Source organism: Barbatula barbatula (genome assembly GCF_947034865.1).
Source record: "Barbatula barbatula genome assembly, chromosome: 3".
Taxonomy (NCBI): domain Eukaryota; kingdom Metazoa; phylum Chordata; class Actinopteri; order Cypriniformes; family Nemacheilidae; genus Barbatula; species Barbatula barbatula.
In genome coordinates this window covers 1,802,227-1,814,217 of record NC_136764.1, presented here as the reverse complement: position 1 = coordinate 1,814,217, position 11,991 = coordinate 1,802,227, and the positions used below count along the sequence as shown (strand labels likewise).

At 35.9% G+C, this 11,991-nt stretch overlaps 1 protein-coding gene across 3 annotated transcripts in view; it reads right to left on the bottom strand.

Moving 5' to 3' along the window:
- Positions 1 to 5,024: 5,024 nt before the first annotated feature.
- The window catches only part of LOC306891704 (NLR family CARD domain-containing protein 3-like), a 22,687-nt gene continuing 15,720 nt past the window's right edge, over positions 5,025 to 11,991 (bottom strand). For all 3 annotated transcript variants that reach the window (XM_079452178.1, XM_079452180.1, XM_079452179.1), the window contains exons 8-13: positions 10,463 to 11,991; positions 9,973 to 10,146; positions 9,063 to 9,236; positions 7,969 to 8,142; positions 7,399 to 7,572; positions 5,025 to 6,325 (exon numbers count right to left, since the gene is read on the bottom strand). The exon at positions 10,463 to 11,991 is cut by the window's right edge and continues 239 nt beyond it. In XM_079452178.1, coding sequence (XP_079308304.1) covers positions 6,307 to 6,325; positions 7,399 to 7,572; positions 7,969 to 8,142; positions 9,063 to 9,236; positions 9,973 to 10,146; positions 10,463 to 11,991 — 2,244 coding nt within the window. In that variant the 3' untranslated portion in view covers positions 5,025 to 6,306. The remainder of the gene's footprint in view (positions 6,326 to 7,398; positions 7,573 to 7,968; positions 8,143 to 9,062; positions 9,237 to 9,972; positions 10,147 to 10,462) is intronic.

Below are 11,991 nucleotides of genomic sequence, written 5' to 3'. Positions count from 1 at the left end.
ATGTGTACCCAGTGAATGTTTTGCCTGTAAGTAATTTTTTGCTATCATCCCAGTCCCAGACACATTGCAAGCTTCATTGAGCCTGGATCCTGGACTGAAAAAACAGGAAGAGACCTTGAGGTATGTTATAAATGATGGAATTGTGTCAAGCTAATTTATGTATGTAACTAAACATGTTTATTACACTGTGCTTTGGAATACTTGATTCTGATTGACCAGTTGCGACATTCTAAGGTTTCATATTCCTAGATAACAAGCACATAAAACTAATAACACATGGTCACCCAGTCATTATTACACTGTCAGGCTTTATTCTGTGATAACAACCTGCTGCCTTTATGTCATCCCTTACCTAAAAATAGCAGTTGTTTTTTAAACTAACTGTGGATGCACTTTTCCTTTTCCAGTTTTTTCCTCAACAGTCCGGTGGGGATTCTTGTGGTGTCTACATGCTGATGGTAAGAATGTTTAATTTATCAAAGCTGTTCGATAATAAAATCAAAGTCTTTCAGTGTAATTTGTGTTTCACAGTATGCTCTCAGCATCTGCACATCATGTCCTTTAACATTCACAAAGGTAAGCTGCATTTTCACACAAGTATGTCATTTAACTACTGGTATGTGTACATTTATTTTTGTGTTTGTGTGTTTTAGCAGGAGGTGCCATTAATTCGCCAGTGGTGGTGCATTAACCTCATGGAAAGATTTTGCCTAGAAGGGTGTGATAGATTCTACAGATATAATTTCAGTATCTTGGCTGTATTAAGTAAGCTAAAGCTATTACATAGGGTTCATATACATTTACATATTTGTCAAAGGCATGGACAGAGGTTTGCACAGTGGACTGAAGAAGCCTCCCAACTCCTTCAGGGGATCGTTGAGCCTGTGTTTAGGGTGTCAAAATCCACCACCACCAAACTGTCACCCAGCAGAAGAGTAGTGGATGACAAGGACATTAATAAGGTAAATGATTATACTGTAGTGGATGTACATGAAACATCTACATGCATGCTGAATAATTAGTTTAACTGTTGTGCCATTTTAGTATGCAAGGAATAATTTAGTCAACCAATTAGAATGTAACATAAACTTAACTTACTTCAATAGGTGCAGAAACCAACCATTGTACGAGACCTAAATACAGCATGGTACTGGGTACAGAATCACAGACACTTATTCCGTGGGGAGGTGACAGAGCCGGCCTTTTTGCAGATGAACAGGGGTGATCGACAAAATGCATCAAGAACCTCCTGGGGGGTCAATTCTCTGAGGCGAAGGATGACTTTTTGTTTATTTTTGACCACCAACAAGACATGGAAACATTTTTGTCATATTGTGTTGATGAACAAGGCCTAAAGGTCAATGCTATGTTCGATAATGAGAAATGTAGTGTGTGATTGAGAGAGAGAGAGTGTGTGTTTGTGAGCGTGTGTGTGAGAGTTTTTGTTTGTGTGTGTGAGAGTTTTTGTTTGTGTGTGTGAGAGAGAGTGTTTGTGTGTGTGTGTGTGAGAGAGTGTTTGTGTGTGTGTATGTGTGTGAGAGAGAGTGTTTGTGTGTGTGTGAGAGAGAGAGAGAGTGAGGAATGGAACAAATGTATAAATAAATTGAAAAAATACATATATAACTTTATTCTGTATGTTTCTTAAATGCAGACATGTGTTAAACAATCTAGAACAATTAAGTAGATCCCTCTTTAGAAAATGAATTGAAAGAAACACATCTGTACTTTTCTGTAATCTAACCATTTATTTAATTCAACAAATTTAATTTGTGCCACATATTAACCAATTTTAACCGAAATGGATTGAGTAGTACCTTTAAACAAACACAACCAAACTCGCAACAATTTAACAAGCCAGGGAATATCTCAAAGCAGCGTAAGAAACACATTAAAAAAAAGAAACTTATGCAGATATGATAAATACACTTATTGATCAATCTAATACAAAATGTATTAAAAAAACAGTGGGCGTATCGGGTAGCGAGTGTAAAACAACAGCAGTCACGGTATAAATAATACCCGAAAGTGTATTAAATTTATTATAATAATTCCTATATTCTATATATTGTTCTTGTGTTTTTTTAGGTATTTAAATAATATTTCATGTACTCTTGATTGCCTTGACCCGTTTCCTAACAATACTTTTAAAGAGATATTATCCACTCCCAACCATCCTAATTCTTGTATTAATTAGAGTCTCCCCTTCATATGCAGAACAGTCATTAAGTATATGGCAAAGAGGAGGAGCCTTGAAAGAGCTCAGACATAATGACACACACACACACACACACACAAGTTATTCATCTGTTTCTGTGTCTGGCCCTGATGACGTAATCAAAAATGGATTAACAACCGATTATTTTTTACTCCACTTATTTTTGTTGTCTTGATGACGTATGTTTAGCTGTTTGTATAGTAATGAGCGACTTTAAATGGTTGAAATATGAATCATTTTATAAACAAGCGCGTATGTAAAGAAAATCTATGACGCAATCGAAACACATCAATAGCATCGTGAGGCGTTGGCGACCTCTACTGGAGACTTTACTCAACGACACGTCACTCGAGTCGAGCCGGTTCTGACAGGACTTGTTTCGCTTCAGTTTCGGTCTGTTACTCTGTGAACTGCAGCTAAACCCTTCACACAAACACCAACTTAAACATTCTCACGTGTTAATTCACCTTTACACGACGATTATATAAGAAATCATGTCTGAGGTAAATATGAGAATTAGTTTTGTTGGTCCTGCAGAGACATGGATTGGTTTCACTGTAATAACTGTTTTCTGAGAAGAGGGAAACCATTTGTAGTGTCCAGCTGTGGTCATATATTCTGTCATGACTGCATGAATACAAGTGACACGTTTTATTTATGTGTTAAAATTATTTTATATTTATTAAAGAATCAATATTATATTAACACATCATATGAACGCTTACAGATAGTAAATAAACGTACAGGTTTTTATTTCTCCAAGCAAAGTTTGTTCGCGTTGTGAACCGAAACTAGTCCATTAGTTTAGTCCATAGACAAAATACAGCTGTGAGATGAATGAGATCTAAATCTCAACACTGCGCAAACTTCAATACTGAAAATGGCCACAAGGTGGCGCACATACACATGACAATCTGAACACATGAAACTAAAGGTTTCGGTGTTTTAACACGAGGATCAATATTATGCATGTGAATTATTTTCTTATTGTGACAAATCTTATATTGTTGGAAAGGTCTAAGACTCTAAAATAAATATTTCATCACTGTTTCATAAAATCATTTATGTAAGAAGAGTAATTGATTCATAAATGACAAGAGTGTGAATAAGAAACATTTATGTGCTGCTCAATGTCTGGCGGTTCACGTACATTTACTTCAATATTTAGTTTAGTTAACAAACAATAACACTTGTTCTGCCTCTTGTTGTTTAGTACGGAGCACGTGCACTAGTCAATCTAACAATGTTGTTTTGTGGTAAAAGTGTAGAAATCACTTTTATTTTGAGTATTGAGCACTATTGTCAAAACCATGGTTTTATATTTACCAATGCTATGGCTTTTACAAATCACGATTTACACACAATAAATAATTGAACAAATGTAGCATTTAAATAAAATCGTTGTGTAATAATCATGTAATGTAATTATGTAATGTAGTCCATAATAGAGATTCTTCTGAGGACGTCAGGACTTTAAGATTTCTTGCTTGCCAGACAAATTAAAAGTCAGAAAACAATGTAAAGCATTAAAAAGCATTTAATGTACAAAAAACTGTAATGATATATTTTAAATATTTTTTGTATTTTTATTGTGAATGTTATGTCTTATTGATTATTTTCAGGAGTTTGCCTTTGAACATATAAACATGAACAGATGCTCGAGGTTCAGGGAGAAGCAGCAGAGTTTGTGAAGTCCCACATAAAGGAGGAGATATAAGAACCTCATGGTATTTATCAGGCAATATTCATTGGTTTAGTATGTGTGTGTTTTTGTACATGTAAGATTTCTCAGATGAAATGATCTGATTCAATACATTATAAAGTCTCAGTATTAGAAATCAAGAAATCAACTTTTGTACAATAATGACTTATGTGTTTCTTTTTAAGACTCATGTGCAGCTGATGATGACGATGAGCTCATATATTATTTCTTCTTTTCAATGTAATACTGTCAGACCGGATCAGAAACATATTGCCTGTGAACCATAAACTCTTTTGGTGATTCCTTAAATAAAACAATCACGATTTTTCACTTTGGATCATTTCTCAGCAAACAATAGTAACAAAATTAGTTCACATTAAAAAAAATACAATTCAGTTTATGTTTTCTTTTCAGCACCATTACAACAGTCTTCTGTGTCAAATAAACATAATATAGTGTGAATATTATAATATTTATATAAGACGAAATTCAGTATAATTCATGAATCAAGCATGATGTGTGGAGCCATAAGAGGTCAGAACATGAACACAAGTTTGCAGTAAACAGCGGCCTCGCAGTGAATCGTTCAATCCCTCTAAAGTACTTTAAGCTTTTGACTATTTTTCGAAAGTTGTTAATAATTTAATTTGTACATAATAAATGCGTAATACAGTTACTGGAGACTACAACACAAATCTATTTATTCATTATCAGTTGTTTTGAATGTTGTTGCATTTACCTCAAAGTATGTTGTAATATCAAGAGGATTAATAAGAATTATGATTTTTAACAGATTTTACTAACAGATGAAGAAATGGGTTTGCAGCGCTTATTTCTGTATTTACGGTATATCAGCAAAAGCAGGTTTAATGTTCTTCAGAGTTTTTTACATTCAGTTGGCCAATAAGTTTTGCATGGCAGCATATTTGTAGCAATGTTTCTTCCAACACTTAAAATACATTACATGCTAAATAAGTTTCCATCAGCTGAAATCAATGCAATTTGAATTCAATTGAATTTGTGAGAATTACCTGATTTGTTTCTCAGTTTACAAAACGTCATCAACTCGTCATCAGACATATGTGTAAGAAATCATTTGACAGTGTAAAGTGTTTATACTTTTATTTGTGTACAATAACATTGACAACAAAAGTGCATTTATAAAATAAAGAAAATATACAGGGTGCGCTCTCAGCCGTCACTGTCTGTAATATATTTCTGAAATCACATCTCAATATGAAGACTAAAACTCAGTGAATACATCACAGAAACACTCAGATCTGTATACTGTGCTCGGCTATAGATCATTCCACACCACCAATAAAGTGTTTTATGTTATTCGTGTGCATTGTTAGTATTCATATTTATTTACATTATTGCTCAATACTTTGTACATTATATGTTAACAATTATTTACAGTTTTATCAGAATATCACAAATATTCCCAATAGAAAAACACATTGTAAATTCCCCTTAGACATACATTAATTCCATTATTTAAACTACAAATATATTCATTGAGTCATCTCAAACAAATATACAAACACAATAAAACATACCTGCGGTCATAAACAATATGGCAATGAGTGCTGTGTGACATCAGGTTACCATCTAAAAAAATAGCATCACGTCAATACAGTGTTAATGGATTGCCGAACAGCTAGCTCACCACGTGCGGCAGCAGCTACGTTATGCATTTATGTTATGCATTTAACATAACAAACACAATATCACAGCTCGTAGTTCATTAAGACTACCACAAAATTCACTCATCATCATAAACACTCTTACACGGTGATAAGTCAACAAATAAGTGATTATAACAACTTGTATATCCGTTTTAATATCGGAGAAACCTGAAGTGAACTCACCTCAGTCAAATCCAGCATTGCTCTGACTGAGGCTAGCCTTACGCGGCGCAAGTTACGGTCAGATGACGTCACACGCACGCACTGCGCTAACCCGACGCGCAGGCAGAATGAACACAAAACGAAACTCCCAGTAGTACAAAAAGAAATATTTTTGGTGGAATTCATAAGTATACAGATAAACCTGCTACATGTGCTCATGTTGATCATAGTCTGAACCATTTGATAAAGAAATGACCAATAAAACATATGAAGTTTGATCACATTCTTTGTTCTAGTTGCTTCAGAATATTTCAGCTTGATGTCCATTATAGGTGTTTGGTGTTTATCTCTCCAGGTGTGAAACACATCAATATTCATCATCACTTGAAAAAGTCATTATATTGTTTTTGAAATAATGATAAATAAGACACTTTTTAGCGCTTCACAGCCGTCAGCGGTGATGTCACAGTCTTCAGAGAGAAAAAGGCTCAGATGATCTTTACTGAATGAAGGGAATCCTTTCACTCTTCATGTGATTGTTACAGTCCAGGCTCAAAACTGTAAAACATTGAGGAGAAACATCAGATATGATATTAATATTCACTCATCTCAGTCATTATCAACATCATGTCACAATGACTTTATACTTACAAATCATATTAAATTAATCTGAGAGAGAGAACACAATACAAGAAGTGCAGCCACACCAACATTAACATTTCTGTCACTTGTCCACAGTAAATTAATCTACTTAAAAATGTCTCACAACAAATATGTATTTTTGTATATACTGAATAAAACTAGTCCTAAAACGTGTCTAATAAAGATGATTTGGTTGACTGGATACTTAAAGGAACAGTTCACCCAAAAATGAAAAGACTACTATGGGAGTCAATGGTGACCCACAACGGCTGAGTTACAAACTCTCGTGTTTATTTGTGTTCAGCACAACAAAGAAATGTATTCAGGTTTATAACAACTGGTCCCCAAAAAACACAATTATTTAATCATTTACACCTTGTGTCATTCCAAACCTGTAGGACTTTCTTCTGACAAAAGATATATTTAAAACATTTGTCCCCATTGTCTTGTCATTGGTTTTGTATCCATACAATAGAAGTTTATGGCTAACAACAGTTTTCTGTTTTGCAGAAGAAAGTAAGGTTGGGTGGACTTTATTTTCTTAGTTTCTTAATATTTAGCATCTAAAACCAAATTAACAGTTTTTCATCTATTGCACGAGAGCAACAACAACTAAAATAAAACTATTTTAAAGCGTGATGTCGCTGGTAGTAAAAGAGCAGCAGGTGGATCTCTACAGCAGCTTTACGTTACTTCAGATCTGAAGCGAGTGTACAGACCAAACTTCACTTGCATTTACAACAAGTCCACTGAAAGTGTCATGATCACTAATAGATGAAACAACAGAAACATGTGTCGAGTTTGTTTGTGACGGCCTACGACTTTAGAACAACGTCAATATATTTATCAGCCCACATGACCCGCGACTAGTCGACATCAAGCTTTAAATGAAGAGCCAGAGCATTCATGTCGACTAGTTTGAGCCAAACCCTACAGTGTGGTAATAGTTTATAGAAATAAAAATGATTTAAAAATAATAAAGAACTCACAGTAGTTTCTGTAGTTTACAGTGTGGATCCTTCAATAGATCAGAGAGCAGCTTCACTCCTGAATCTTCTGGATTATTACCTCTCAGATCCAGTTCTGTCAGATGTGAGGGGTTTGATCTCAGAGCTGAAGTCAGAGCAACACAACCTTCAGATCCAATACTGCAGTTAAACAGACTGAAGAGAGAAGAAAATAAATGAAATGACAATAACATTTAGACAATAATTAATAGCACAATTATATAATATAGTTAATTATACTTCATTTAATATATTATTCAATTATTATTCATCAATTAATCAAATAATTTCCCTTTTTACAAGATACAAGTAATAAATTAAATGATTGTAAATCACAATAATATCATGAATAGTTTAATATATTGAAGTTAGTTATTAAAATGATCTCAGTTTGATGATAATTCTGTATGAATCTGAATCAACAGAGAGTCATTGACTGACAGTCACTGTTGAGTCTCTTACATATAAAGATGATTCTGATAAACTTATGAAGACCTTCATTTACATAATACATACACATGTTTAACTTTATTGCTTTAAGGATTTTCTTACTTTAGTGTCTTCAGTTTACAGTTTGTATTCTTCAGTCCATCAGAGAGCAGCTTCACTCCTGAATCCTTCAGTTTATTGTGACTCAGGTTCAGTTCTGTCAGACTTGAGGAGTTTGATGTGAGAACTGACGCCAGTGATGAACAACTTTTCTCCGTCAGTTTACAGTCACTCAGACTGAAAGAGAAATAACAAGATAACAGTGAGTCACAATGTTAGTAAGACACTTATGACTGTTTTCTGACTGCATGATGGATCTTTCTGATGTGAATAACGCTGCACTTGCCACAGAGATGAATAACAGGCAAAGCATTAACAGATGGATCTTTAATGATCACTTCTGATCTCATTTCTATGTTTCAGGATATCGTATGAAGCAGCAAGGTGACAGGAACGTGTTGTGGGAACAAGGACAGAGAACCCAAGTGCAGACAGCAAACAAAGTGTGTATAATGATGCTTATTAAAGATCATCTTCATATTTTTGACTGCTGTGTATTTCTTGTATGTTAGATGTTCAGGTGAATCTTTTTGGATTATCTGGATGTCACAGATTTAGCTTCAACCTCGCCGCTGCTTAATAACAATAAACTTCACTGTGACAAGATGAGACATGTTTTATATTTAATAATGTTTGCTGTTCATTTCATTTAATGTTTGGAGTTTATTTTAGACTCGTACCTGATGAACGTGGTCGTTTGTGGTTGTTATGAAACATCTGTCTGTGTGTTTGAAGCGATTGTCACACACAGTATAAATGAAAGATGCTTTAGTAGATATTTGTTGGAGTCGCACTTTTGCTGCAGAGTTAGAGCTTTAAAAAACACATTTTAATGGATATGAGGGTTTGTGTTTGTTATCTGTAAGTCTCTGTGCATGTTCGTGCATTCATTCAGTGTTTTGGATTCTTGTGAAGGATTTGTTTAGATATGATGTGGTATCATTTATGGTGACGTTACTTTGGAATATCGCTGTTGTTTGGCCGGAGGAAATTTTGCCATAACCGAGGTTTTGTTGAAACGCCGCCACTGTCAACTACATCAAATTTACACACGAACAAGAGTGAAACAGCAAATGATAATTTGATCAGTAACTCACAGTAGTTTCTGTAGTTGACAGTGTGGATCCTTCAGTAGATCAGAGAGCAGCTTCACTCCTGAATCTTCTGGATTATTACAGCTCAGATCCAGTTGTGTCAGATGTGAGGGGTTTGATCTCAGAGCTGAAGTCAGAGCAACAAAACCTTCAGATCCAATACTGCAGTAACACAGACTGAAGAGAGAAGAAAATAATGACAATAACATTTAGACAATAATTAATAGCATAATTATTTAATATAGTTAATTATACTTTAATATATTTTTATTATTTCATTGTGGTGAGGAAGGCGGGACGAGAGCTGTGAGGCGGGGCCGGCGGCGTGAATGATAGTTGCAATCAGCTGTGTGCGCACTGGTCCCGCATATCTTACGGAGGAGATCGGGAGTTTAAAAGGACGAGCGGCAGGACTGTTGACGAGAGAGGACCGGGCCAGGACATGTAAAGTTTGTGTCTATGTTTTATGGCCGGCAGTCTATCGTGAGGTGGCTGCCGGTCTCTACTTCCGTGTTTATTGTTTATTTGATTTAATTAAAGTTGTTAAATGTTCGCCGGTTGCCGCCTCCTTCCTTCCCTCTATTGAATCTTGTTACATTCATATATTCAATTATTATTCATCAAATGTATCAAATTATGTCCCTTTTTACATGATACAAGCAATAAAATATATGATTGTAAATCACTGTCATTATACAATAATATCATGAATAGTTTAATATATTGAAGTTAGTTATTAAAATGATCTCAGTTTGGTGATAATTCTGTATGAATCTGAATCAACAGAGAGTCATTGACTGACAGTCACTGTTGAGTCTCTTACATATAAAGATGATTCTGATAAACTTATGAAGACCTTCATTTACATAATACATACACATGTTTAACTTTATTGCTTTAAGGATTTTCTTACTGTAATGTCTTCAGTTTACAGTTTGTATTCTTCAATCCATCAGAGAGCAGCTTCACTCCTGAATCCTTCAGATTATTGTGACTCAGGTTCAGTTCTGTCAGACTTGAGGAGTTTGATCTGAGAACTGACGCCAGTGATGAACAACTTTTCTCTGTCAGATTACAGCGACTCAGACTGAAAGAGAAATAACAAGATAACAGTGAAGATATAAACACATCAAGAGATAATGTTTGAACAATGAGAATCATCTGCACAAGAGCTGAAGCAACATCTGCACCTGATAGAGAATCACTGCAAGAACTGAACCCTGACAGACGATTATAAATAAAAAACAAATGAATGAAAATCAGAAAAAAGCCACAAGAGAGCAGCTCTCACTCTATAGATGCAGTGAACAATTCCATCATGTTTTATTGTGTCTCTGTAGGACATTAACTACAGTAATGTGGACTGTTAGATGTTCAGGTGAAACTGCAGGTAAATGACTCACTGAGCTGTTCTGGATGCTTTGATCACTGGCAGAAGCCTCAGAAGACATTCATCTGATCGATCATATTTCCTCAGACTAAACTCATCCAGCTTCTCTTCTGAGTTCAGTAACACAAACACCAGAGCCGACCACTGAGCAGGAGAGAGACGGACTCCAGTAAGACTAAACTCATCTCCTCTGTTCACATATGTTTGTACTTCCTGCACTAGAGAATGATCATTGAGTTCATTCAGACAGTGAAACAGATTGATGGATTTCTCTGGAGAGAGATTCTCTCTGATCTTCATCTTAATGTACTCGACTATTTCCTGTTTACTGTCAGAGCTTCTTCCTGTCTGTGTCATCAGATCTCGTAAGATTGTCTGACTGGACTCCAGTGAGAGACCCAGAAGAAATCTGAGGTAAAGATCCAGGTGTCCGTTCTCACTCTGTAAGGCCTTGTCCACTTCACTCTTCAGTAAATCACTCATGTTTGATCTCAATCCGCTGAAGTTTTCTGATGTTTGCTGAAGAAATGACAGAAACTTGAATAAAGCAGCGAGAAACTCCTGAACGCTCAGATGCACAAAGCTGAACACCTTCCCCAGGTTCAGTCCAAACTCCTCTCTGAAGATCTGAGTACAAACTCCTGAGTACACTGACGCTTCTCTGACATCAATGTCACACTCTCTCAGATCCTCCTCATAGAAGATCAGGTTCCCTTTCTCCAGCTGTTGAAAAGCCAGTTTTCCCAGAGACTCAAGACTCTTTCTAGCCTGCTGAAGATCTACCTCACATTTCCCATCATACTTCTGACTCTTCAGTTTGATCTGAAACATCAGGAAGTGTGTGAACATGTGAGTGAGAGTCTTGGGGATCTGTGCTGGACTCTCTGCTTCACTCAACATTCTCTGGAGAACAGTGGCTGAAATCCAGCAGAAGACTGGGATGTGACACATGATGTACAGACTTCTGGATGATTTCATGTGTGAGATGATTCTGTTGGCCAGACTCTCATCATTGATTCTCTTCCTGAAATACTCGTCCTTCTGAGGGTCATTGAATCCTCGTACATCTGTGATCAGATCAACACACTCAGGAGGAATCTGATTGGCTGCTGCTGGTCGAGAGGTGATCCAGATCAGAGCAGAAGGAAGCAGATTCCCCTTGATGAGGTTTGTCAGCAGCACATCCACTGACGCTGATTCTCTGACATCAAACAAACTCGGATTCTTTGAGAAATCTAGAGGAAGACGACACTCATCCAGACCATCAAAGATAAACACAACTTTATAATCATCAAAGTCTGTCGATCTCAGTTCTGTTGTATCTGTGAAGAACTGATGAAGAAGATCCATCAGACTGATATTTGTCTGTTTGATCAGATTCAGTTCTCTGAAAGGAAGTGGAAATATGAAGTGAAGATCTTGATTTGTTTTTTCTTCAGCCCAATCCAGAATGAACTTCTGCACAGAGACTGTTTTTCCAATTCCAGCGACTCCTTTAGTCAGCACACTTCTGATGGGTTTGTTTAGTTCAGGTGAGACTTT